Raw genomic sequence first — 24,630 nt, forward strand, 5'->3', positions numbered from 1 at the left:
CAAACTTGTAATCAGGTCCAGAAATAGAGCCTGACCTTTCCACACTTTGACAAAAGGTGAGTTGGCCATGGTGCTTGGCACGTGCAAGTCCTGAATGAGGCTCGTAAGGGTTAGTGAGAGAGAGAGACCTGCCTTACATGGGTAAACAAACACAATGAAGACTGAGCGGCCGCACACTGACCACGTGATTTTGAATATTTAAAAGCTGTTTTCACAAGACATTCTCCCTGAAAAATGAAGGCTCCATATTCTGCAGAACGATCTACTTAAAGTAAATGTCGCGTACCACCCCCCAGCGTCCACGGAGCACGCTCAAGGCCACTCACACAGCAGGCCACACACGCTCAGTCACTCAGCCGGAGGCAGGATGCGACTTACTTCTCGAACTCGTGCCCAAGCGAAAGACCAAGACAAAGACGAGAAGAACGACACAAATACGAAGTTTAATAAAAAAAAAATATATATATACCCAAACACCCAAATACCTAACAACCAAGAAAAAGAAAATACCGATGCGAGTACTCACACAAAAAAAAACAACAAACAAAACAAACCAACAACCCGGTACTACACCACCGCAAAGAAAATAAAAAAAAACAAAGAGCAAACGCGCACAAATTGTAACACAGCAGTAAAAAAAAAAAAAAAAAAACAAACCACCGCGTACCACCCCCCAGTACAGTCAGTTAAACGTAGTTTCCCCTGAGTCTTTAATTCTTAACACAGAACAGGGGCTTGAGGCGCTTAGTACACAGTCTCAGGAGCTGTTCACAGTACAGTTCCCTTTCTGAATGCAGGTGTAGAACCGTAGACGTAGACGTCACAAATGAAGAAGTGCAGAATGGTTGATTATATCTCAGACGAATGCTCGTCGAACAAAAGGGCGTGGAGCCAGGACACAAGGCACACACGCATAGCACGTATACACAGGAAGTACACAGTACATACACACCAAGGGCGTGCACCCCGGACATACACAAAAAGCCCACACGGCTTATGCTAACGACCGACGGTCACCTTGAAAAGAAACGGAAGCACACTCCCGTAGACACTGGATGTCACAGCCCAATGCTGTCATTCCGACACCCTCCGCACTTTCCACAAGTCCCGGTGGTCACTGCTGGCATCAACTCGCTAGTAGAACCAGCCTCTCAGTGTCCACAAGCTTGGGTCAGTCGTGGCAGAGCATACAACCGGCACCTTGCCTCACAGCACAGACTCCAGCCGTCTTCTCAAAAACAAAAAACAAAAAACTCTTCGCTCTACTCAGCGCCTTGGTAAAAAATCTCTCACCAGCAGCAACCAGCCCTCGAGCAGCTCTCTAAAGATGTAGTAAGACTGTGACGTCAGCTGCTGATACAGACAACGGGCGAAGGCCTTGACCTTTTCCCGCGAACCGGACAAAAATAGCCTGAAAACACACGTTAACCGTCGTCTGCTGTGAGCTACCTCTCCAATACAGGAGTGTCCCCCCCGCGCTGAGAGAGATGCAGACCTAGACGAAATCATGACACGTGACAGTAAATGGCTAATAAATTCAAACAATTTGTTGTGTGGATAACTCCATAACTCAGAGGATACAGACTCAATGCCTTCAAGACCTTTTTATGCAGTGTGGTTAAAATATTGTTCACTGTACACATTAACTAGAGGTCACTATTATATAATAGTAGCAGTTGAACACATTTAATTCTCACTTAATGAATATTTCAGTTAATGGAAAGGCGGTCTGTAAATCTCCTTGTTCCCGCGGTTTTGGGCGAATAATATAACATGTATTACTTATATGTTCCGTTGGATGTCTGGGTTAAAAGAGCGGTGTGGAAAATGTGAAAGGGGGTTTAAGAAAAAAAATTCTTAAGTTTAGTTCAATCACAGCAGTTACAAACATTATAATGGCAGGTAGAATTTAAAACACATGCCATGGAGCACTAGAGTCATTTACAGGGACTAAAGGATGATGGGGTGGGGTACCCAGCAGGTGTTGCAGCATTCCATATATATTGGTTCTATGTGCAGCTTGCAATTTTCCCCAAGGTTAAGGCAATTTTCTAAACAAACTGAAAAATTAATATCCTTAAAACAGGATCTTTTCACTTGACATTTTCTAGATATTGTTTTCACATGTAAACAATGTTTAATTTTACTACTAATTTTGACCATTTTTGTATTTGATGAGGCTTAAACACTAGTTTTTTCTCTGGAGTTACATTTTATCATTACTATTATAATCTATAGAAAATGTATACTTGTATGTTTTGTCCTAACATTTATGATTATGTTACTGATATTTTTACAATTTCAGTAAGTACAATTCACTAAACTTCCCATTACATATCCTTTAAAAGCCCATTTCGTTCTTAGATCACATTCATTGCGTGAACACAGAACCAGAGGTAGAAAAAGATTCAGAAGTGGACAAGGAGATGGATTAAAAAAATTATAGAAGAACTAAAAACTGTATACAATACATGGCTCACTGAAGTGTCAGCATGATTGAACCTGACACAACACTTTTATGCGATCAATTCAGGCACAGCTTTAGCTTATTACATAAAGGTGGTAATGCAAAATAAATATTTAAAATGTATTATAAATATTAAAATTACTATCAGCATCATTCCTTTCTAAGGCAAACCAACACATGCATAATAAACATATTTTAAAAAGATTTTTTTTCCAGTCATCCATTGAAACAATGTTGCTAATTTCTGATGCTATTTTGGTTTTGCTGTTTTTAAGATTAGAATAATATAAATTAATGTTTATTCCCCACTAACATGACTTTCATAGGACAAATTAATGTACATTAAAAGTCAGGGTTCGGTTTTAGTGACTATGCAGCTACTGGGATTTTTATCCTTAGATATATTTAACTAAACTGTGAGGAACTGTAATATTTTACTGACTCATAATAACTAAAAGCAATAGGGAGAATCTGTATTTCTGAGTTTAATGAGGACTGACGGTGCAAAGGCCGAGTTAAAGAGCCGATGGAGTGCTAGGAGCAGGTGGCTCATCTGTCACCAGCTGTAGGATGTTGATATGTAAACACAGGCCGAACACAAAGAGACTAATTACACTAAATAACACAAATAATGAACTCTTCATGTCTAGCATACGACTCATTCAGATTTTGTACATTCAATTATACATAACTCAAAAACATCAGTTTAGTTTTCTATTCTCGCGAGACTCACGAGTAAGAGCAGGACCTCACAGGTGATGAGGTCAGCCTGTCATGCTCCTCTTCCGAGCAGGTCACTAGATGACTGGAGAGGTTAAAGGTCACTCGATGACTGGAGAGGTTACAGGTCATTCGATGACTGGAGAGGTTACAGGTCATTCGATGACTGGAGAGGTTACAGGTCATTCGATGACTGGAGAGGTTACAGGTCATTCGATGACTGGAGAGGTTACAGGTCATTCGATGACTGGAGAGGTTACAGGTCAGTCGATGACTGGACAGGTTACAGGTCACACACGTCCCCGTGGGGTGCACTGAGTCGTGGGGTTTGAGGGGACAGGCTAGTGACACACAAGGTATTCTAACAATAATGTGATTATTGCCATATCTCACACACCCTGCTGTCTGCTCCCACCACCTTGTACATATTCTTTCTGGAAATTTCTTATGGTTTCCCGATCTGTAGTAAGACAGTAGTTTGCACTCACGCAGATACACTTAACACCCCATTAATCACCCCCAACCCCTACCCCTCCACACAAACACAAGCACACTTTCCCTTACCTATCTGTTTATATCTCTCTCTTTCATGTGCCTGCCGCACCTTTGCTAAGGACCGCAGATAAAAATCTATGTGCATGGATGCTTGAATACTTAACTGACTTTTGATTGATGTAGATGGCTGATAACATGTGGAAAGATGGCGATGATTTAGAGGGAGCGAGCTACATGTTACGAATGTCGCAAAAGATGTCCTAGTACTCCCAGGTGCAACATCTTTTGATCATATTTGCACCTGGCTTATTTTACCTGTCCTACCTCCGAGTTGTGTGTTATGAGGCCCGGCGCAATAATGTGCACGAAGATCGATTTTGTTCTCTCTCTGAACAATCGCTTGAGTCCACTTGTCTGCCCCCGTCGGGTGCCCCATCGATTGGTCGTTCACTGCAAGCACTTTGCCTGATGGTAAGTCTGCGACACCCTCCTCACTCCCTCCCTCCCTTCCCCATCCCTCCAACGACCTTGACACTTCCCCCTTCCCTCCTTCATCGACTACAGATGAGGTGAAGTTCTGTGGCGGTTGAAGAACCGAGAAAGAGAAAATCTTTCTGGAAGATTCGGGTGTGAATAGTAAAACTTTGAGGAGACTAGTGACTGTGACGGTTGTCTGCCCTTGTACACAACCACAACAACATTTCTTTCAGGTTCTGCACCTTTTAATCAGTCCTTTCAAAGCTGCAGGTTTACTGTTTACACTGTTCACTTCTCATCTGTGAGCAGCACGGCAGCTCCCCCTGTCATGTAGAAATCAGTATTACAGCCATTTCCTCCCGTCCCTCCCTCCCGGTGTGGATACGTGGCGTGGAATAACTAATTATCATCTGGAGCCGTCTATATCCGCCAAGTTTGTTTGCTGGGCAGGGCTTACTCGTCGATCGTTACCTCTGACATTCAGGAAAGTGCAGTTAATTACGGACCCGCCGTCTTCGCTGTGTATTCTTCTACTTTAACCCTCCGACTCCCGTGCGAGGTCAGCAGAAGGCACACCCAGTCTTTGGTTCACTGCCTCGGCAGTGATTGGTAATCCCTCGTCACGCTTGATGTCAATCTCTAGCTCCACCACTGATTTTTTTGTTTTTCTGGCATCTGTTCCATATAAACTCCATCAAGCCGTCAGATAACATCATCTATGTGAAATAAAATATCCTTCAAAACTACACCTCACAGAATATAAACCTTACTCCTGATATTTTCTTAGGACAAATAAACGTTATGTATAGGACTTAGATAACCTGGATCGGTACAGTAAACTATACTTATCGATAAGATAAACTATATCTACCCAAGTCAAATAAAGTACAACTATAGGTAAGGTAAATTATATATTTCTGTAAAATTATATCTGTTGGTAAGATAAATCATATTTTTCCGTCAGATAAACAGTTCATGATGATGATTGCTTGACGGTAAAGAAAATTGCTGTTAGTCATTTTAAAATAATTTTTTAGACAGACCCCAAAGGCTGAGCTTTGTTTATTGTAGCTTATTGGTTTATTTAGACTGAGATCACGTGACGCGCATGTAAAGTGTGGCGAGTGGACTGTTGAGAGGAGGCTGGGAAAATCTGGTCACGGAACTCAAGGTGTTGGTAACAAGCAGGACACTCGGGGCTTTGGGAGGATGTGGATGTGACACGAATGGGACAAGATGTGGATGTGACATGATTAGGACAAGGAGGGGAACATGTCTCGGCGCCTCCACGCTCGACTGTGTCAGACAGTCGCCGGGGTGGGAGTAGGTGGATGTTGGTGGTAGTGGTGGTCGTAGGGATGGTATCGAATCTGCATCGCTGTTATCATCATCACAGTCAGACACTACTCAGAGTTTGGGTTGATGGCGCAGACGCGTGTCTAGTGGCCTGCAGGATGGACAGAATCCACCCTGGGGCGAAGATAAAGACGTGCAGGGGTAGAGGTCATCTTATCATCCGATGACCTCATTATGATAGCATGGTTTGGTTAAACAGAAAACCCTTTAGAAATCAGAACTTTCTCATCATCGTCGTCGTCGTCGTAGTTATCGTCATCATCATCGTTATCGTCGTCGTCGTCGTCATCATCATCATCATCATCGTCGTCATCGTCCTCGTCGTCGTCGTCGTCATCGTCGTCGTCATGATTCGCCACCAGAACAGCATGTCCCTGGGCGGGCCACCCCTCACGTGACTGGGTGCAACTGCTGTGTGTCGAGCTTGCGATGAATATTTGTCTAATTACGCGTCGCGCTGCTGAATTATCGAACAAAACGTCGGCTCAGCCGTCTGCATTTAAGCGTCGACTGATTTTATCTTTTATTTACATTTGATTTTTTTTCCTGCTGCTGCTGCGTTCACTTTCGTGCTGACGTCAGCATCCAGATGCTGGGGCGACGATTGGTTAATTGATAGCAGGATGTATGTGCCATTGTTTTGCATGTGCTCCATGTTTGCGCAGCATCGACAGACCGCCGAGTATGATCTGCGAAGTTACAAAGACAGATTGGCACTTCCTTTCTTCCTCCCACGGCACCACATCCCGCCCTCCTCCCTCACTCCCTTGTCTATCTCATCCTCACCGGGTCATTGTCGGCAGACGAGTTCACCTGCACACGTTTGGAAAACACACGTGGGTGTCGCCGGAAAAGAAAGTTTTCTCGGCAAATATAGTTTGCCTCGTTAAGTTAGTATAAGATGTCAGGAACGGAGAGCATGAAACAACCGTTTGATGGACTCACAAAGACAGAAAGGAAGATAATAAAACAAAGCTAAGAGTGATTTTCTGTTCTCTTTCGACACTAATGATTGAGAGAACATTTATCAATCTTCACAGAAGGCGGAGACGACCAAGGATCAACTCTAGCGGAAAGGCTTGCTCTGGATATTTATGCCACATGTTAGACAACATTTATACATATAATAGATTATAATTATATATATATATATTATGATACTCCATAGAGAAGATTATACATCATAATGATATCATAATTACATTAGAAATTATATATCGTATATCGTAAATTTCTATATCACAAATAATATACATTATCATATTATGTATATCTAACATAATATACATCATACATACATAACTGTACAGTAGCCCGCTGTTCCAGGCTTCCACCAGAGGCCCACCCTGTATCGCATACAGACTCAGGCAACAAGTTCTACTTGGCTTTGTTAGTGTGTATGTGTGTGTGTCTCGGTGATTTTATTTCACAAAGATCCGGCCACTCATTGCTGCAACAGATGTTCTTTTCTCCTGTTCGCATCCCTGCAGGGTCTTTCTTTTCAGCAGCTCGATTGCACTGTTGCTCGGTCACAAGCTTTCCCTCCATAATGGTGTCCACGCATGCGCGACGTCCCCCTTTGTACCCCGTATAAAGCACCCTGAAGTTAAATATAAAACCGCGATAAAATTCAGATATTGTTACCGCCAAGCCTGGCAAAGAAAGGCTGAGCTGTAAGTGCGGCTGCCTGGAGACTGTTAATGACGTCACAACCTGCCGCCATGTTGTGCCAGTGCTGTTCACTCACACCCATCTACATTTTTTTTTCTCTTCAACTTTTCTCTTTTTAGACAAAAAAACTTTTACCTTCAAAGATGAACATAACATAGGCAATATCTTCGAGAAGGTTGCGATATGAACTTCTGGAACAAACAGGAGCAAGAGGTCATCCAGGTCGAGGTCAGAGAGGAGAGAGTTGGTTAACAGCGCTCGTTTTCTTCATTTTCAGTCTCGGGTAGGGAGGAAAGAAGCGAACAACATGAAACGAAAAATAACTTGGAATACCTTTTTTATGCTTTGCAAGATATGACATAAGCCCATTTGACATGAAAATATTTTTCGTCCCTTCCATACATCAGTCCATCCTTTTTGTACATCCCAATCATATTTAAAGGCAAGCGGTGCACCGCCATAGGTCTCGCTGGCCCCTACAGGGCAATAAGGGAAAGAGGGAACACTTGTTTAGCAAGAGTGGTTGCAAGGGAGCATCCTGTAGCAGTGTCGGCCTCGGACAATAAGTAATACTTGTGTGCTGCTCCTTGCAGGTGGCCATCAAGATCATCGACCGCAGCAAGCTGAAGGATGATTACCAGAAGGATCACATTCACCGTGAAGCACGCATCCTGGGCCAGCTGCGCCACCCCAACATCATCCGTCTGTATGAGACACTCAAGGTAGGACTTGTATCAAACATGTAGACATGGCTGTGGTGTAGTCCAGGTGTTTGAAACAGTCAAAACAGTTATGACGATAGATATTCTAACAGTTTAAATTATATAAAATCTTATTGTTAATTGTATTTCACACACACATACGAAACGAGGGGAAAGGGATCCAACTTCAAGCAAGGATTCTGTCAAACAGGAGAAGGGGAGAAGTTTCTACCCATGTAGATATTCACATGTTTCCTCATCCCATTGACATCGTATAGACAGGACGTCTGCGTGTTTGGTTGGAATCTGAGAAACTTGTGGTCAACGATGTACTGCACACTTACCTGATGACGTGTACCTACTGATGTAGGAATACTTTGCACATATTTCTGGGGAAGTCAGCTTCTCTGTAAACCCTTTAAGTTCAAGGGAAGTCAGTGTGTGAGAAGCACGTGACCTCACAATCTATATTTAGCCGTTCCACTGGATGAAGACTACAGTGGCAAGTGTCTCTCTCTCTCTTTTAAAGCGGTTGTAAAGTCTTTGGTGAGTCTCAGATATTTATCACCAGGGATTATGACCTCTCTTACCAGGGATCAAGACTTTTCTTACTTGGGATTATGACATTTCTTACCTGGCATTATTAGTTTTCTGTGCACAGCTGCTAAAGCACCCTTTGAGAACCCCCCTCTTTTATCACTTGTCTACCTATGTTTTTAACAGGTTAGGCAGCTGTGACAATCACAGTAGTTTTTTTCTGTAGACATATGTTTAGAACTCGTATCTATTTTATCTATCTATTTACCATTTACGATCCACCACGGTCTGTAACTCTACTTTCAAACCGACAGCGAGCAGACGGACCATCACACGATGAATAATGCATGCAGGCACGTTTCCTCACATCTTCCTTCTTGTCAAAGATGGCCGTGTGAATGTATATGAGTAGAGGAGAGTGTGAGTGTGTGGATGAATAAACTCGTGAAAACATTCCGTGTGACCGTGCACGTACGCCACTCCTTTGTTTGAGTTGATGGTTTCTACAAACGTTTTGTCTTTTTTTTTTTTTTTTGTGTTGAATGTTTGTTTATTTATTCTTTCTTTTTTCATACATTCATGCATTGGTTTCTGTGTCTCCTACTCCTCACCCTCAGACGCGAGATCATTAGAGTCAGCACAAAAATATGGAAAGTAGCAATATAGTGTCAGAATGAAAAAAAACTCGATACTTTCCAATCTTGAAAGGAACATTTCCCCAATAAAATATTTTAACAGTTTATAGCTTTCAATCGAATTGTACATGCCACAAACACAACATTTCCATAATTTCACGACAATCGTCTCTTCCCCACAATTATGTATTTATTGTAGGGTTTTTTTTCTTTTTGCATCGTCCTCTGTCCTCGCAGCTTTGACAGAGACATTCGCCGAGTTGTTGGCCGCCATTCAATGCTTTGCACTCGTCGACTAACAGCATCCTCAATCGCTCGTGTCGTTAGCATCAGCTGCTGTAGTCGCCAACGGAAAAGTGATTAATATCGATTGTGGAAAAAGTCCGACAGTGTGTGCGCGCGCGTGCTTGTATGTTTCCGGATGTGTGGATGGACGGAATGACGCAATTAAAGAAGAAATAAATTGTTAAAATACTGTTGGTCTATTAGAAAATTTTGCAGTAAATTCTTGATCAATTTGTGAAATTCATTTTGTAGGAGACAATAGTTTCTGACCTAACCCGCTCTGGCTTTCATCGTTCTCTGACTTTCCACATTTGGACTGGCACTTCTTGGATTTTCTGTGCGATCTTGAACTTTTTACAGAGGAATTTAGGCTCGGGAGGCTTGTCCTCATCAGTGGAAGACACTACTCACATCCCACTGGGGGTCCAGAAGGAGGGGAGAGAGGGAAGGACCAAGCATGCTGACCTTTCCTGTCCCTCGTGACCACGGGGTGTATCTACATGCAATCACGGGGTGTATCTACATGCAATCACAGGGTGTATCTACATGCAATCACGGGGTGTATCTACATGCAATCACAGGGTGTATCTACATGCAATCACGGGGTGTATCTACATGCAATCACAGGGTGTATCTACATACAATCACGGGGTGTATCTACATGCAATCACGGGGTGTATCTACATGCAATCACAGGGTGTATCTACATACAATCACGGGGTGTATCTACATGCAATCACAGGGTGTATCTACATGCAATCACGGGGTGTATCTACATGCAATCATGGGGTGTATCTACATGCAATCACGGGGTGTATCTACATCCAATCACGGAGTATATCTACATACAATCACGGGGTGTATCTACATGCAATAACGGGGTGTATCTACATGCAATCACGAGGTGTATCTACATGCAATCACGAGGTGTATCTACATACAATCACATGGTGTATCTACATGCAATCACGGGGTGTATCTACATCCAATCACGGGGTGTATCTACATGCAATCACGAGGTGTATCTACATGCAATCACGGGGTGTATCTACATACAATCACGGGGTGTATCTACAATCAATCACGGGGTGTATCTAAATGCAAAGCGCTTCAGTCCCGAGCCGCCCCGGCTATAGATTGTATCGATACAGGAACACATATATTCCTTGTATGATTGTTTAAATGCCGGGCAAATCGTGGTAGTCGTGCCGAAAGAAGAAGAAAAAATGTCGGATAGTCGATCGATGCTGGGAAAAGATACTGACAGGTATGATGGATGATTATAAAGATATTCGCCGATTCGGTGAAGGCGAAATCCAATACACAGATTATGTTTCCGCTCTCCTGTTGATTGTTCTGTCTACGTGTAACTATATGCAAGAGAGAGAAGCAGGTGCAGGAAGAGGATGAAAGAAGAAAAATTTTAGAGAGAGAGACAAAGTGTGAGATTGTTTGTGAGTGAGAGAAAATGGACGCGAGCGTGTGTGTGTGTGTATGCATGAGAGAGAGAGAAAGAATGTGTGAATGTGAATTTGCATGATTTTTAACAATTTTAATAAAAAGATCCAAAGAATATACTAAGATCGTAAAAAGCTTTTCTTTTTGCTATTGCGTTATCAGTCTGACAGTTATTTTTCATTACGGGAAACTGTTCACGAGGATAAATGAAAGGACTACAGAGATGATGGTGAGTGTGCTCGCCGACATATTATCATCATCCAGTAGATAAATGGCACAGTCACATCTCTCTGCTCATTATTCAAGGCAGAATACAGTCTGGTCTTAAAAAAAAAAAAAAAAAAAAAAAAAAAAAAAAACAGGGGGAGGGATAAATGAATGATGAGAAGGTTTGGTTAAGTGTAGGGTTTAGACATCACCTCGGGGCTAACGCACATTAATCATTGCCTATGACCATGGACAGACAGTAGACAGCTACCTCCGTGGTAGCTTTACTATAGTTCATAGCTGTAAACTGCTTTGTGTTCAGATGCATAAGAATAACATTTAAGACATCCATGTTCAACACATCTATTTTCAAAAGATACACAAACGACAGCATTTAAAAGTCAAGGGATGGGACTCCAGCTGTAATATTAAACCAAAATGGAGAATGAATTTAAAATCTCGAGGCACACAAAAATAAAGCAAAGACGGAGGGAACGGGAAAGTCGGGGGCGGGAGTGGAAGGTGGGGGTTGGGTCTGAGACAGAGAGAATGTTGTGCGAGCATTCAGCGAGGTAAAAGCCGTAAACAAAACAGAACAAGGGTAGATTACCAGGGTACAAGTGTATCTTAATCTAGTTGGCGGAAGGATGACATTTTCCCCCGCATCATCCTCATGACTTTGTAATGGTCGCCATTTTTTCTTGTAACAAGCGATGTCCTGCGTGCCTCCGTCGTGCGGCCATTTTGTGTAATGCTGCGCGGCACTAGCAGCAATTTCACGCAAAGCAGCGGAAGCAATTTTGACGACGTAAACAGCCGCAGTGCTGTCTGTAAACAACCTGGCGCCATCTTGTTCACCCGGCCACTGCGCATGCGCGTCGGGAGGCCTGCAGCGTCAGAGTCGATGCCAGTGTCGCTGTTATCGAAGACGTTTTCAGGTCGTCTGCTGATAGTTTCGACATGCGGACCTTTTGCTAGCGATAACACTGCAAGTGTGAAAATTCGCGGCTGAAGACGGAGGAGAAGAGAGAGAGAGAGCTGTGCGGACCCTCCTCACTCACTCCGTCCACATCGATCGTCTGCAACGCTGCACAGGAACGGGACACAAGTCATTTTCCCTCCTGAACCGCTACAAACCACCGCGTCCCCCTCCGCCGACAGACGCAAGGCCGTCCCCCACCCGAAATATCGACCCCGGGTCCCTCTTCAGTCATTTTTCACTTGTTTGTAGACTCGGTTAGCCACGTGGCCAGCCTCAGCAGCAGGCTTGGTACAGTGTGAGTGGAGATGGTGTGGGAATACCATGTGACGTGCGTCTTGATGGGGCCTGCGGGGGGGACAGGGGGGTGACAGGGGGTGACAGGGGCTGGGGGCAAATTATCCAGCGACATACGGGCGACTGGTGAAGAGAGGGGCTGGGGTAGGGGTTATCTATTGAACTTGTTCTGAGGTTTGATGCCGTCTCCAGCGAGACATAGAAGGATGTCTGTAGGTCGTTTTTCTGTTCTTTCCTTTCCCTTAAAAACACTATTCTAACTGTAATAAGTGTTATATGCGTTAATTATAATGAAACGATGGCTTACTGCTCCTATAAGGTTGCTGTAGGATACTCTACTGTGCCTTGTGACAATCACTAAACATGTCACTACTGTGTCGTGTGTAAGGGGTACAGAGTCTACCCTCCCACAAGACTCTTTAGGGAGACTGCTGACAATGATGATGCTATTCTCTCCCTGTCTTTTCCCCATCTCTTTCTTTTTATAAGTTATTTTTGCTTAATTGATTTTACTTCTAATTTCGCTGATCTTCGCTAGTTGTGAGATTATCCAAAGGCCCCAACGGCTGCTCTGTCGAGCTTCTAATTGCGGAAGAACAGTGAAACAATTTACACCCGGGGTGCCCAACCTTTTCTCGCTGGAGGGCCGCACTGGACATGGCATAAAATTTCAAGGGCCATAACATGGCGGTTTGCCCAGAATTACGAAGTTTAAAATGAAATTATGTTGTGTCTGGTTCAAATGAGCGACCCGGGTGTGGCCAGCGGGCGGAGGTTGGGCACCCGGATTGACACACCCGGGGCAGGCTACTGCAGGACGTATCTGAAAACATATGTCGCTGCTTCTAGCTCACGATCTCCGTAAACATGTCAACATGTTAAGTTGTGCTCAAGTCTTAGTCCCTGTACCCGTATGTTCTAATGTTTGATATTAAAATGTCAAGGTACCATAGCTGACCATAGACATGTGAGTGGTTCATCGTGTCTAATATAAGTGTATAACAGCATATAACTACGCTGTTCAACATTTAAGATAAAATCCTGCCTTCATTGTTACTGAGCGGGGAGGAGATGTTTTTACACTTTTGTTTTCGATGTTGTTCTTTAGACATTGTTGAGGCTGAATTTACATAGCTCTACATTCCCCTAGGGCTTATCTAGTTTATCTTTGTTTTCCGTACTAAATGTGAGACAGTAAAATATCTACATTTGTAGAGTATATCCTCTAAAGCTTTTTATTCCTCCTAGCTTCTATTTTTGTTTGCCACAGAGAAAAAAGTTTATTTTGATTCTTACTTCAAAACATTATTGACTTAGTGGCGCACTGTCATCAAAGGGAAGTCAGGGATAACAACAGGGAGTACACCACGTAGACATGGTGACTAGAGTAACAGCCTCAGGGAATGTAATAATAACAGTAATACAGAATCAGAGAGAATGTTCCGAACAGTCAATTAGCCTGCTAAGCTCATATTTTTAAAGGGATTGTAAAGGCAAAATAAAACTGTTTAGAATCTCGTAGAGAGTATGAATCGTGGAGAGTTTGAATCTCGTCTGTTTTCGTGTCTGTTCATGACTGTTTTATGGGATGCTGTGTTTAATAAGAGAAATTAAATTCTCTTCGTTACCCCATTCTGTACTTCTAACACATCCTTCGTCCCATCCTGCATTTCTCCTCACACATCTTACGAAGCTCCTAGTCTCGTAACCTACCCTACGAGCTGACTAAGGCCCCAAGCTAACCTTACCATGGAAATTCCTTTGGGCCACGCACGGATCGGAGAAGCTGGGAGGCCCGCCGGGCCGGTGTGACAGACAATGATGTGCGGGCCGCTCAGATCGATGAGGAAGAAGAAAGCACAGCAGCATTTGCAAGTCTGATACAGTCGCCTTGGTCTCTTTGTAGGGTAAAACCCGCAAACACATATGTCCACTGACACACACACATACAAACACATATGTCCACTGACACACACACATACAAACACATATGTCCACTGACACACACACATACAAACACATATGTCCACTGACACACACACATACAAACACATATGTCCACTGACACACACACATACAAACACATATGTCCACTGACACACACACATACAAACACATATGTCCACTGGCACACACAATTACAAACACATATGTCCACTGACACACACACATACAAACACATATGTCCACTGACACACACACACACACACAAACACATATGTTCACTGATACACACAGATATATTCATTGACACACACAAACACAGTCTTTCTTTCTTCTTCTCTCTCTCTGCCAAAAATTTCTCCCATCTGTTTTTTTTTCTATTCTTTGACTGGATTTCTTTTTTTATTTTTATTTTTCCATCTAGCTACAGGACATGTGTATCTTTTATATCCGTTTTTAAATTTGTTTCTTAATTTGTTCGTAATGTCTGTGTCTGTACCCAATCTAATGACAAGTAAGCATTTTATTTCATGCCTGTAATTACTAATTACTTTCAAATATGCAACGTCCACCTTGGCCAGTAGATAAGTGGGTTGGTATAGTATTGATATTGAAAGTTTGTGTGTACTTAATTTCTCCATTACTCCCGCTGGAAACCGTCAGCAAACAGAAATTATTCTCACGTGAGGACGAGAGCTTTCTCTATTTGTTGCTGTCACAGCTTCATCACGGATCTCACTGGCCCCCGGGTGGCGGGTACGTCTCTACAATGGATGTTATTGGAGCTTTGCGCCTTGGGGAGGTGTGCGCATGTGCAGGTGCGTGCGCGTGTTGTTTCTTGTAACCATAGCAACTCTTGTCTAGGGAAGAACTAGCCGAGCGTGACGTGTAATCTCCACAGCCCAGTGTTTGCACTTCCTGCAGGGGCGGTAATTGCTGGGGGACGCGCAGGAGTGTTTCGCAAGAGGGACGATGACGATGACGATGACGATGGGTTTGTTGAAAACGGCGAGGACTGTGTGTGACACACTACTCGCTGTACGTTGCTCTTCGTCACGTGAGTCGTCGTCACTTCCTGTCCAGAGGGTGGAGAGGGTTAGAGGAGAGTTGTGTTGCGAGTGTCGGAGCTGAGTAGATCCCTACTTTCGTCACACGTGACTGAAATGTGAAATCATTCGATCCTGGTCCTTTTCTCACTTCTCAGTCCTTCTTAATTGAATAAGTATGGGTGATCATTTGACCCAGTTTGGCAAAGCTGTTTTTATCTTATAACTTTTATGGAAACACTTTGCTAAACTTGGTCAAATGTTTGCTCCGGTCAACAACTTCCTTAAGAGAAGAGTAGCCCTGTGTATAGCTTGTTCTTTACTGGACAAAGTGGCGAATAGTCAAACCTCCAATTACCCCGAAGTCCAGTATATTGACAAATGTGTTAGTAATGTAAAGGCAAACACGTGTGGACTTTGCTCAGTATGTTGATCAAAGTCCTAATGTCTCGATCGTTTGCCCCCAAACCACTAGTTTGTTTGACCTTTACACTCAACTTTGCCAGACTTGGTCAAACATTAGAAGACATCAGCCATCAGACTTTGTCGTCAGCCACCCCGATCTTCCAAACTGTGAAGTCCACTTTTTTCTTCTTCCTTCTCTCTATCTTAAAGAATTTGCTTGGCCATGAGTGTCACACGGCAACCGTTATGTGTTTGTTGAACCAGGCTTTCCTTTTTATTTCATTTCTGCGTCCCCCAATAAGATGTAGCCACCCGGCGGATCTCATCCGTGCGCACAAAGAAGGGGAGAGAAGCAGTTCGCCGATATCGGAACATTCTCCCTTCCTTCGTGGGACCAACGTCTGCCAATGCGTCCATCTCATCCATCTCACCTCATCATCTGTCGGACAATTCACATTTCATACCCCCATCCCTTCTCCCTTCCTCCCTGCTGCCCTCCCCTTGCTCATCTTCACGACCATTTAAAGGAAACTTCCTCTCAGGCCACTTTCAACTTCGCGCGTGCGAGGCTCTTATTGACGAGATTGTAAGCAATGATGCGATTTTCCCGAACGATCAATGCGAGCGGCAGCTCAAGGATCATTATTTTTGGTGAAAAAACACTGTATTTTATTTTCACATCTGAGACATTACATCCGGAACGGTGTTTACGCGGGTATACTATTGACTCGCGCAAACATCTGCATTCGTCTTCTTTGTTTGGTGAAGCTGCAGAATTATTTTTTTTGGTTTAATTCTTGAGAAGAGTTCTGCAAGAGGAAAATCCTCTTAAAATGTAGCGAATGCTGATAAGAAAGGTTAATACTGAACCTACTTTGCTTGTGTAAACATTTGGTCGTCTTCATTTTTGCAAAGGAAAAGCTCAGGTGCGCCTTAACGGGGCTCGTTAATATTCCTTTCAAGTCTCATCTTCATTAAAATGGCGGAATCCCTGTTCCTCCCTGCGAAGAAAAAAAAGTGTCACGTGTCTATACTTTGAAAACAAACATCATGTGACTGTGCAGTTAGCAATAATACTGAGGGGTGGTGGGATGCATATTTACTGTTTAGTATCATTCTATCTTCCACCAATGAATAGAGAGAAGAGAAGATGTTTGATGTTTGTAAAAGAGAATTCTATATTTGTCCTGGTCTGAGAATACGTATATCACTTCCGCTGGCAATGTTCTTTTAGAGGAAAGTTCACTTTACACCTCCAGGACTTGATCTATGAGTTCATCTAACGTTCACTCATCCATCTGTCTATCGGATGGCAATAAATAAACGACAGTCGCTTTCTTTATTGGGGAGAGGTGCGTGTGTAGGTGGATGTGCACGTGGAGCGCGTGTGCCATGCACGTGCGTTCGATCAGATGCATTTTACCATTTTACCCGCTTATCAGAATTTACAGAAATCGGTTGTTTGCTTCAAAATTAAATTTAATGTCATATGTCTACTCTGAAATAGAAACATCCAGAAATCAATGTGTTGTCCTTTAGCTGTGGCCTTCTGGAAGGATCTCGATGAACTTCTAGTGTAAAGTGACCCTGACACCGGCCATCTCGCGGGAAGGCCAGCCAGAAGCAATATCAATCATCAGTTTCAAAGAAGCCGAGACTGGCGCGAGAGCGCTGTGTAGCGTCTACATTCAGATGCGAAACTCATGATTGGTGGATAAAAAGGAACGTCAGGAGTGGTACGTCAGTCTGACGTCAGATTTAGTCAGTTAATGGCGCCAGCTACTTTCAGGACAAGTGAACAGGTCTGCAAGATTAGGTGCGGAAAAAAAGTGGGTCCATACAAGATGGAGAGGGCCATTTTTGACAGTTTAGTTGCGGGACCAAATAGCCACGTGTATCAAGGCATCTCTTGTCGACGACACTGGAAGAGAGCTGGCTGGTCCTCGGTGACACAAAATGGCTGCCAGATCCTCAGTGACACAGACTGCCCTCGGCATGATGCTGCAAGACAAGATGGCCGCTCACACGACAGGCTGAATGCTAAAGAGCAACGGGAACAGGCGAAGAAGACTCAGTTTTGTCGTCTGGTCAGTGTCTTCATGCAAGTGATTACAGCTCACTCTGGTTGTGGTGTTTGCAAAAGGTCACAGGGCGGGAGCTTCATTCGTGCAGTTCGCGAAGTTTCAGGAACTCAAAGCTGCAAGGGAAAACAAAATGAAGTAGTTCGTGAGGCTCGGGATGGCCAAAATGACGATGTACGTAAGTTATTGCGGACATAGATGGTGGTGACGAGAAGTGACCGAAAAATATCAGATACAGAAAAATCCCGTTGTCTTCCATCTTGTTTATAAGGCAACCTGCGTGTCAGTATTTAATGCTTTGTAACAGAGCTTTGGTATTGGAAAAGAACGAGCTTTTAACAATTGTGTTTTTTGCTGCGGCCCCACATCGAACGTGTTCGCTTGACCGATCTGCACAAAGCTGACGTCATACAATGCTAGAGAGCTTTGTGGACAGAAAATCACAGAAGTAATAATTGTCACCTCATTAAAACAAAAGTGTGTGTTGTGTGCGCGCGCGCGTGTGTGTGTGTTTCAACAATACAGCATCCTAATGCCATCATCATGTCATTGGCTACCTCTGTTATGCACTCAATTTCCTGGCAACCAATACAAGGCTATCAGCAGGACTGACTGTATCTAATACTGCTAGCCACATCAGCGCATCAGTCGTCAGTCACATCAAACGCTGACGATGAAACCCTCGCCAATAAGCTTTGCCATCAGGACCACAGGTATACAGTAGTCCTGGGAGGCGCATCTCTGACACAAGAGTAGTTCTGTCCAGTGATGAGGCCTTTGTTGTGAGCTGATTGTAATCGAGAAAACAGTCGACAACAAATCTGTAACTGAATAAAAGATACTTAATGCCATTAGCGAGATAATGACGATTTGCTGCATACAATGGTTTGTGTAGCTTTGTACCGCCTGTAGCTGTCAGTGGGATGGAGAGTGTGTGCAAGGTCTGGACTGAAATGATTCGCCATCTCTTTGACCACATGGATAGACAGATCAGAGAAGACAGTTGTGTCAGTTATCTTGCTTGCATAGTCGATGACTATGGTCAGCTGTGCCTCGTCCTGGTGGTGGTCTTAGCAGGCGGCGATGTTGAGCTTGAGAATGCTTTCAACGAGTGCTCTGTATGCTCTCTCCTTATATATAAATATCATGCGAATAAAGTTAAGCGTACCTATAATGATGTGTGAATAAAATACAGGGTGAATAAATCTTAGTATATATTAAGTGCGAATAACATTTCGCACAAATGAAGTCTAGTTTGATTAACGTGTAGAGTAAAAACTGGGGTCAGCGAGACATTTCTTAGACGACCGGGGATAAGGTAGGTACTGCAGGCTGCCCAGACCATCACAGGGCAATAAGTTGCTTTTCTCTTGCGAAATTTCTCCGTTACGTCGAAGGTAAATGTATGCCTCCCCTACCTCCCCTACCTCCCCTGCCTCCACCCACCAGGAGAAGGCAGTCGCCAGTTCCCTAGAAAAATAGCAGCAGCAGCAGCAGGTCGACATCCTGTCAGCAAGATTATTGTCCTATTGATTTCTAACACTCTCCATTATCTTGTCTCCAAGTCTGCAAGCTGCCAAGACGTTGGGAGGACGCTCGTTGTCCCAACAGTGAAGTGCAGTGAACCGTTCTCACGATGTTCTGGTCATCGCATGACTTGCTGTGTCTAAATATCACCAACTGTCTTCGTGCTTGCTGTGAGTGGAAGTGATGACCGTGCAGACTCCTGCAGCAGACAAGGTGTGTGGTTGACTGCATGGTGTACCAACACAGACCTGATGTTAGAGTTATCTCCTCCTGGTCTGTGACATTTGGCAAACGCCAGAAGTAATCAGTTGCATAAAGACACTGACCAGGCAACCCAACTCCAGTCTTCTCACTTCTGCCTGCTCCCCTTGCTCATTAGCATCCAGCCAGTCTGATGAGCGGCCATCTTGTCCTGCAGGACGTGCCCTGGGCCTTCTGTGTCACTGGCAAGACTTCTTTATTGATACAGATGATGATGAGAATGTTGCGAGTGTGGCAAGAAACAATGTAGATCGTTTCTAGCCATTGTTTTCAAGACGAAGTCACGTGATTCACACACCGTGAGCAGCCATTGTATGCGGCAAGCAGACGACAGTGATGCTGCCTCTAGCAAACATTCGGCGCGATGAGCATCAAAGAGGTTTTTAAATGCTGCCTCTTTATCTTTCACATTTTGAAATATCAAAATGTATTTTGTGTTGTGTGACATGTTTATATCTATATATACACTAAATATTAATTGGGTGTAGGCTATCAACAGTTATTAGAACTTGGTGGAGCAGACTACTGAGGCAATATTGCCAAGCTACATCTACATATTTATTATTGAAAATACACTTGAGCTGGATGTTATAGTGTAAGACAAGAAACGGAATCGGTGCAGCACAAAATGGCGGCTTCTGGCCGTTGAAGACACGATCACCAAACCGGTGACGTCAGCTGAAAACAACGGATACAGAGCTGTGATGGATCGATGGAAAATGGATGTGCGAGTCGCCGATGGAGAGATGGCGACGAAGCTACAGAAGGAAGGATAAACAGATGGATGATGCATGCTGATGCCCGGCTGGACTGACCTGAGTAAATGTTCCCACTGAGCGATCGCGGTCCACGATACGAGCAAATCACGGGACAGCCGGAGGTCGCCCCTCGTCCCCCTCCCCATCAGACGAGGTGACATCCTCCCAGTCAGCAGCGTTGTAGCTGGGAGGACAAGCATGCCCACAAAGCCCACTCGCTATGCCAAAGATGATCCCCTAATTTGGGCCCCGGACGTTTATGGCCGTATTACAGGGCTGCTTGCAAACGCACGCTGTTTCTTCATGACCCATAATTCCCCAGCGGCCGCTTCCTGTCTGTGACGTCACGTGTCCACGCTAGGCGTTGAAACCATTCCGGCGGTCTGGGCGAAGTTTTCTGACATACACACATACATACACTCTTACACACACACACTCGTGAAGCTTACCTGCATCTTAGAGGTAGATAATACATTCACAGAAATTTTTACACGTTGCCAGACTTCTGTCCATAAACATTTTGTCTGTGACCCTGGGGTCGCTAACAAGATGGCCTATGTGTACTGGGTGTGTAGATGAGGTGGACTAACACCGAGCAACTCATGTCAGAGAGTCCCTGGCTGAGAGATTAGCCTCTCAAACATCCTCACCAGCTTCTTCACGCCGGCTTAATTACGACTCTGGAATCAGGACATGGCAGGCCCTGGATACAGCAGGGGGTCAGCACTGGAGGTCGGCCTCATTAAACATTCACGCGGCCTCATTGACTGGGGGCCTTGCCGCGAGCTCTTTAAATGAGAGAATGCATTATAGATCATGTGACGGGAGGAGGGGAAGCCCGGGGTACTATCCTCCTGCGCTCGTGGGGTTTGACGGGGATGGAGGATGAGTTTACAGATTTTATACACAGTCAACATAAATGTTTTGTTGAGTTTAGAAACCTGAGGGTAACAAGCAGATGCTGATCAGTACGACCTGTCCACATCCACAAACACGCGCGGGCTCACACACACACAAATACATTTATACACATTCAAACATAAAAATATATTCATTCGTCTACCCATGCATTTACACACACCAGACGACCTTTATTTTTTTTCTACCTGTCTCAGTACGTATTTACCAACACACAACACATTATCCACTCGCACTATGCACGCATACACATGTGCATACAAGAGGAGGAGTAGGTGTACACTAGAACAAGAGTAAAGAGAGATGATGTCGCGCGCACGTCTGTCGGTGTATCTGTTTATCAGTTGGTATGTGTGTTAGTGTAGTTGTGAGTTGCTAGTGTTTCGCTCTGTGTGTGTGTGTGTTTGTCGGTGTGTGTGTGTGCATTTACCTTTTGCTCTTCCTTCATTCCCGGAGTGCAGGAGGACACCCCACAAACACTCCCAGGTAAGCGGGCACCTGCAGTGGGGCGGGCTGCGAGATAATGGTGTGACTGTATTAAAGGATCTTCAAAGCGAATGAACGTTTGTTAAATACGATTGAAGTGAGGGGACCTTAATGGCTGTCTTCAGGCCACAAAGAGAAACAAAGACAACCCAGGAACAGACCTCATCTTAGAGGCTGGCTGATAGTAGGAGTGGTTATTTTCTCTCATTTGTTTGCTGTCACACTGTCCACAGGTCAGGTAGCAAACAGCCTTTGATGATCCCTCACTTCTGGTCGCCTGCTCTGAATGTAAGGAAAGGGCTGAAAACTGGAAAACCCGAAGAAAATATGACGAATGATTGTAAATATAATATTACCACACACACACACATACAGTTAATAGGTATGACACATACCCGCTTGTCAACGGGCTTTCTCCGTGTCACGTAGTGCGTGCGTGCGTTCGAGCGTGTGTGAGGGAAACGCTTGGTTGTCGTGAGTTCAGTCGTCCTCTCGGGTACATTCCATTGCCCTGCAACCTGTTCACATGTCTGACTCGGAAACTTACTCTGACTGCTCCAAAGTCCTTGACCACAGGGCCACATCAGCACTAGGAGGGGCAAAATAACAAGTGACTCAGGGATGCCATTCGATTCCTTGTTTCAGCAAAGGTCCAGCAGGGGTGTGAGCATCTGTTACTATAATTACACATTATTAGAGCATAATACAATTAAAACAATAATTAAAACTGACTTCTATAATCACATGCACAGAAAGCTCCATGCATAAATTGTTCATGCATAACATATCCATTCGTAAAATGGCGGGTAGAGAGAGAGAGACTGCCGATGCTTTGACAAAAGTGTTTAAAAGGAAACATCACGATGCAATATTGCTAATACATACATGCAAGTGTCCGGTAGTTCACATGTCCAGTTATCGATTGCAATACTCAAATACAATATTTTTGGACAGTCTAAAATGTTGCAAAATTTGAATTTATTGTTTTTTGATGCATTTTCTAAACGACTTTCAGTTTTAAAGTGAACTTAAAAGTGAAAGTTATTTCACTGATGCTATCACTTGACCCTGCCTATGACCCTGAGCTTGGCAAGCCGTGTACGAGCCTTAGCTTATGTTTTCTTGTTGACACAGCACTGACAGGAGTTCTGACAGATTAACAGAGGAACGTTTGGGGGAGTGGATTAGGGGAAACCTGGGATGGGGGAGAATTAAAAATGACTTTGGAGATGACTCCCCTCCCCTACACTCACCACCACAACCACCACCACCACCACCACCACCACCACCCGCTTACAACACTTCACAACGCTGCGGCCCTCAGAGGCATCCTCCCAATGAAGGTAGTGGGAGGGGTAGGTAGGGAGATGGGGGAGGCCACCCTCGCACCCGACTCGATATTCTGGCGTGAGTGTGACCTCTGGTGGAACGTTGAGCCGACTGCGCGTCACCCCACACGGGGACCCCCCCTCAGCTGTGGGTTACAGCAGACGACAGGAGGCATACACAGGAGGCATGAGGGAGGAGAAGGTCAGGGTATTGATCAGACAATGGAGAGCATGAGACCAAGTGTGAGCATCACTGTGCACATCAGAGAGAGTTTGTATGCAAACGTGCGTGTCTGAGAGCGTGCATGCGTGTGTGCTTTAGTGTTCATCTGTGTGAACTGTGTCTCAGAATGAACTCCTGTGACTTCATAATTGTCGTCAAAAAAATCTAGCGTTTTTTTTTTTCTTTTGAATATTACTATTGTCAGCATCCAGTGTAACCGGATCTTATTCAAATCCTTAGGAAATATTTTCTAATGTTTCTGCTATTTATAATATTTGCAAATAAAATACTAGAAATATTATAAAAATATTAGCTAAGTACTAGACATTAGCATTCAAGCTAATGAGTCTCTTCACACAGGGTTAGGGTTAGGGTTAATTTTAACCTTATTTCATATGATGCACCTTTATTAGAAAGATACCAGAAATAGGCTAACAAATAAACAGACTGTAAATATAAATGTAGTAAAGTGAGGGACAACAGAGAGAAGTACAGCAGGTGGGGTGTTGGAGATGCCTACAGCAAGAAAAATAATCAGTTATCAAACAGGTGGGAAAAGAAAACTTGGGTAGACAGTTGTATAGTTTCTCAAACAGACATACATACAGAGGGACAAAGTGAACAGACCCACAAACTGAAAGCTGAAGGTCGCCACCACTTCCCCACTTCCCTGATAGGAGGACAGAGAGGTACACGGACAAACACGAATGTGACTGACGGTTGGATGGATGGATTGATTGATTGAGTCAGTGATTGATATTTTACTTTAATTCAGCAATGGAAGCTACAATTGTCTAGCTGTGTAAATTGTTTCCACATCCAGACAAACTAACATGTGCCGGACGTGAGATCGGAACGCCTCGCCCCAAGATCCTGTCTCTACATTCACAGACAGGTCAACACTTTTCTCGGCTCAAACCGAGCGCAGTTCGGTTTACGGTGACTGACTGCACTCAGACCACTGTCTTCGAGGCGATGCTTATTTTTTCAGGAACTGCTTATGGATGCACAGCCTTTTTTCAAGGCGATACAGACCTGTACCAGACCGCCATCGATTTAATAATTAGAGAAAGGAAGCAGGCGGGAGGAAATGGGGGGCCACTGGTTGGACCGCTTACCCTGCGCTTTGTCACACCCGGCAGTCGCTGTCTTTGTCGAGATGGGGGCCAGAGCTTTTGGATGTGGTGGTACATTCTCCAGCTGCTAGAGTTTGCATCAAAATTACCCTTCCCTCCCACCTTCACCCCCCGACATTAAAAAATATGAAACTGCGCCGTGGAACAGGAGCCCCGTGCGAGAGTGGTTTAAGTGACGTAACTTCCGCCCTGCCAAATCAGTGCTTTGCTTAATGGCAAGCTGCGGACTTAA

The 24,630-nt window shown here is 44.1% G+C and overlaps 1 protein-coding gene across 7 annotated transcripts in view; it reads left to right on the forward strand.

Moving 5' to 3' along the window:
• The window catches only part of LOC112573563, a 115,566-nt gene that overhangs the window by 23,659 nt on the left and 67,277 nt on the right, over positions 1–24,630 (forward strand). For 6 of the 7 annotated variants that reach the window (XM_025254045.1, XM_025254044.1, XM_025254049.1 and 3 more), the window contains exon 2: positions 7,780–7,908. In XM_025254045.1, the coding sequence (XP_025109830.1) occupies positions 7,780–7,908 (129 nt within the window). Of the gene's footprint in view, positions 1–7,779; positions 7,909–24,630 lie in introns of those variants that run through there. The other variant, XM_025254050.1, reaches the window with a different exon arrangement.

Source organism: Pomacea canaliculata, linkage group LG10 (assembly GCF_003073045.1).
Source record: "Pomacea canaliculata isolate SZHN2017 linkage group LG10, ASM307304v1, whole genome shotgun sequence".
In the NCBI taxonomy this organism is placed as follows: Eukaryota; Metazoa; Mollusca; class Gastropoda; order Architaenioglossa; family Ampullariidae; genus Pomacea; species Pomacea canaliculata.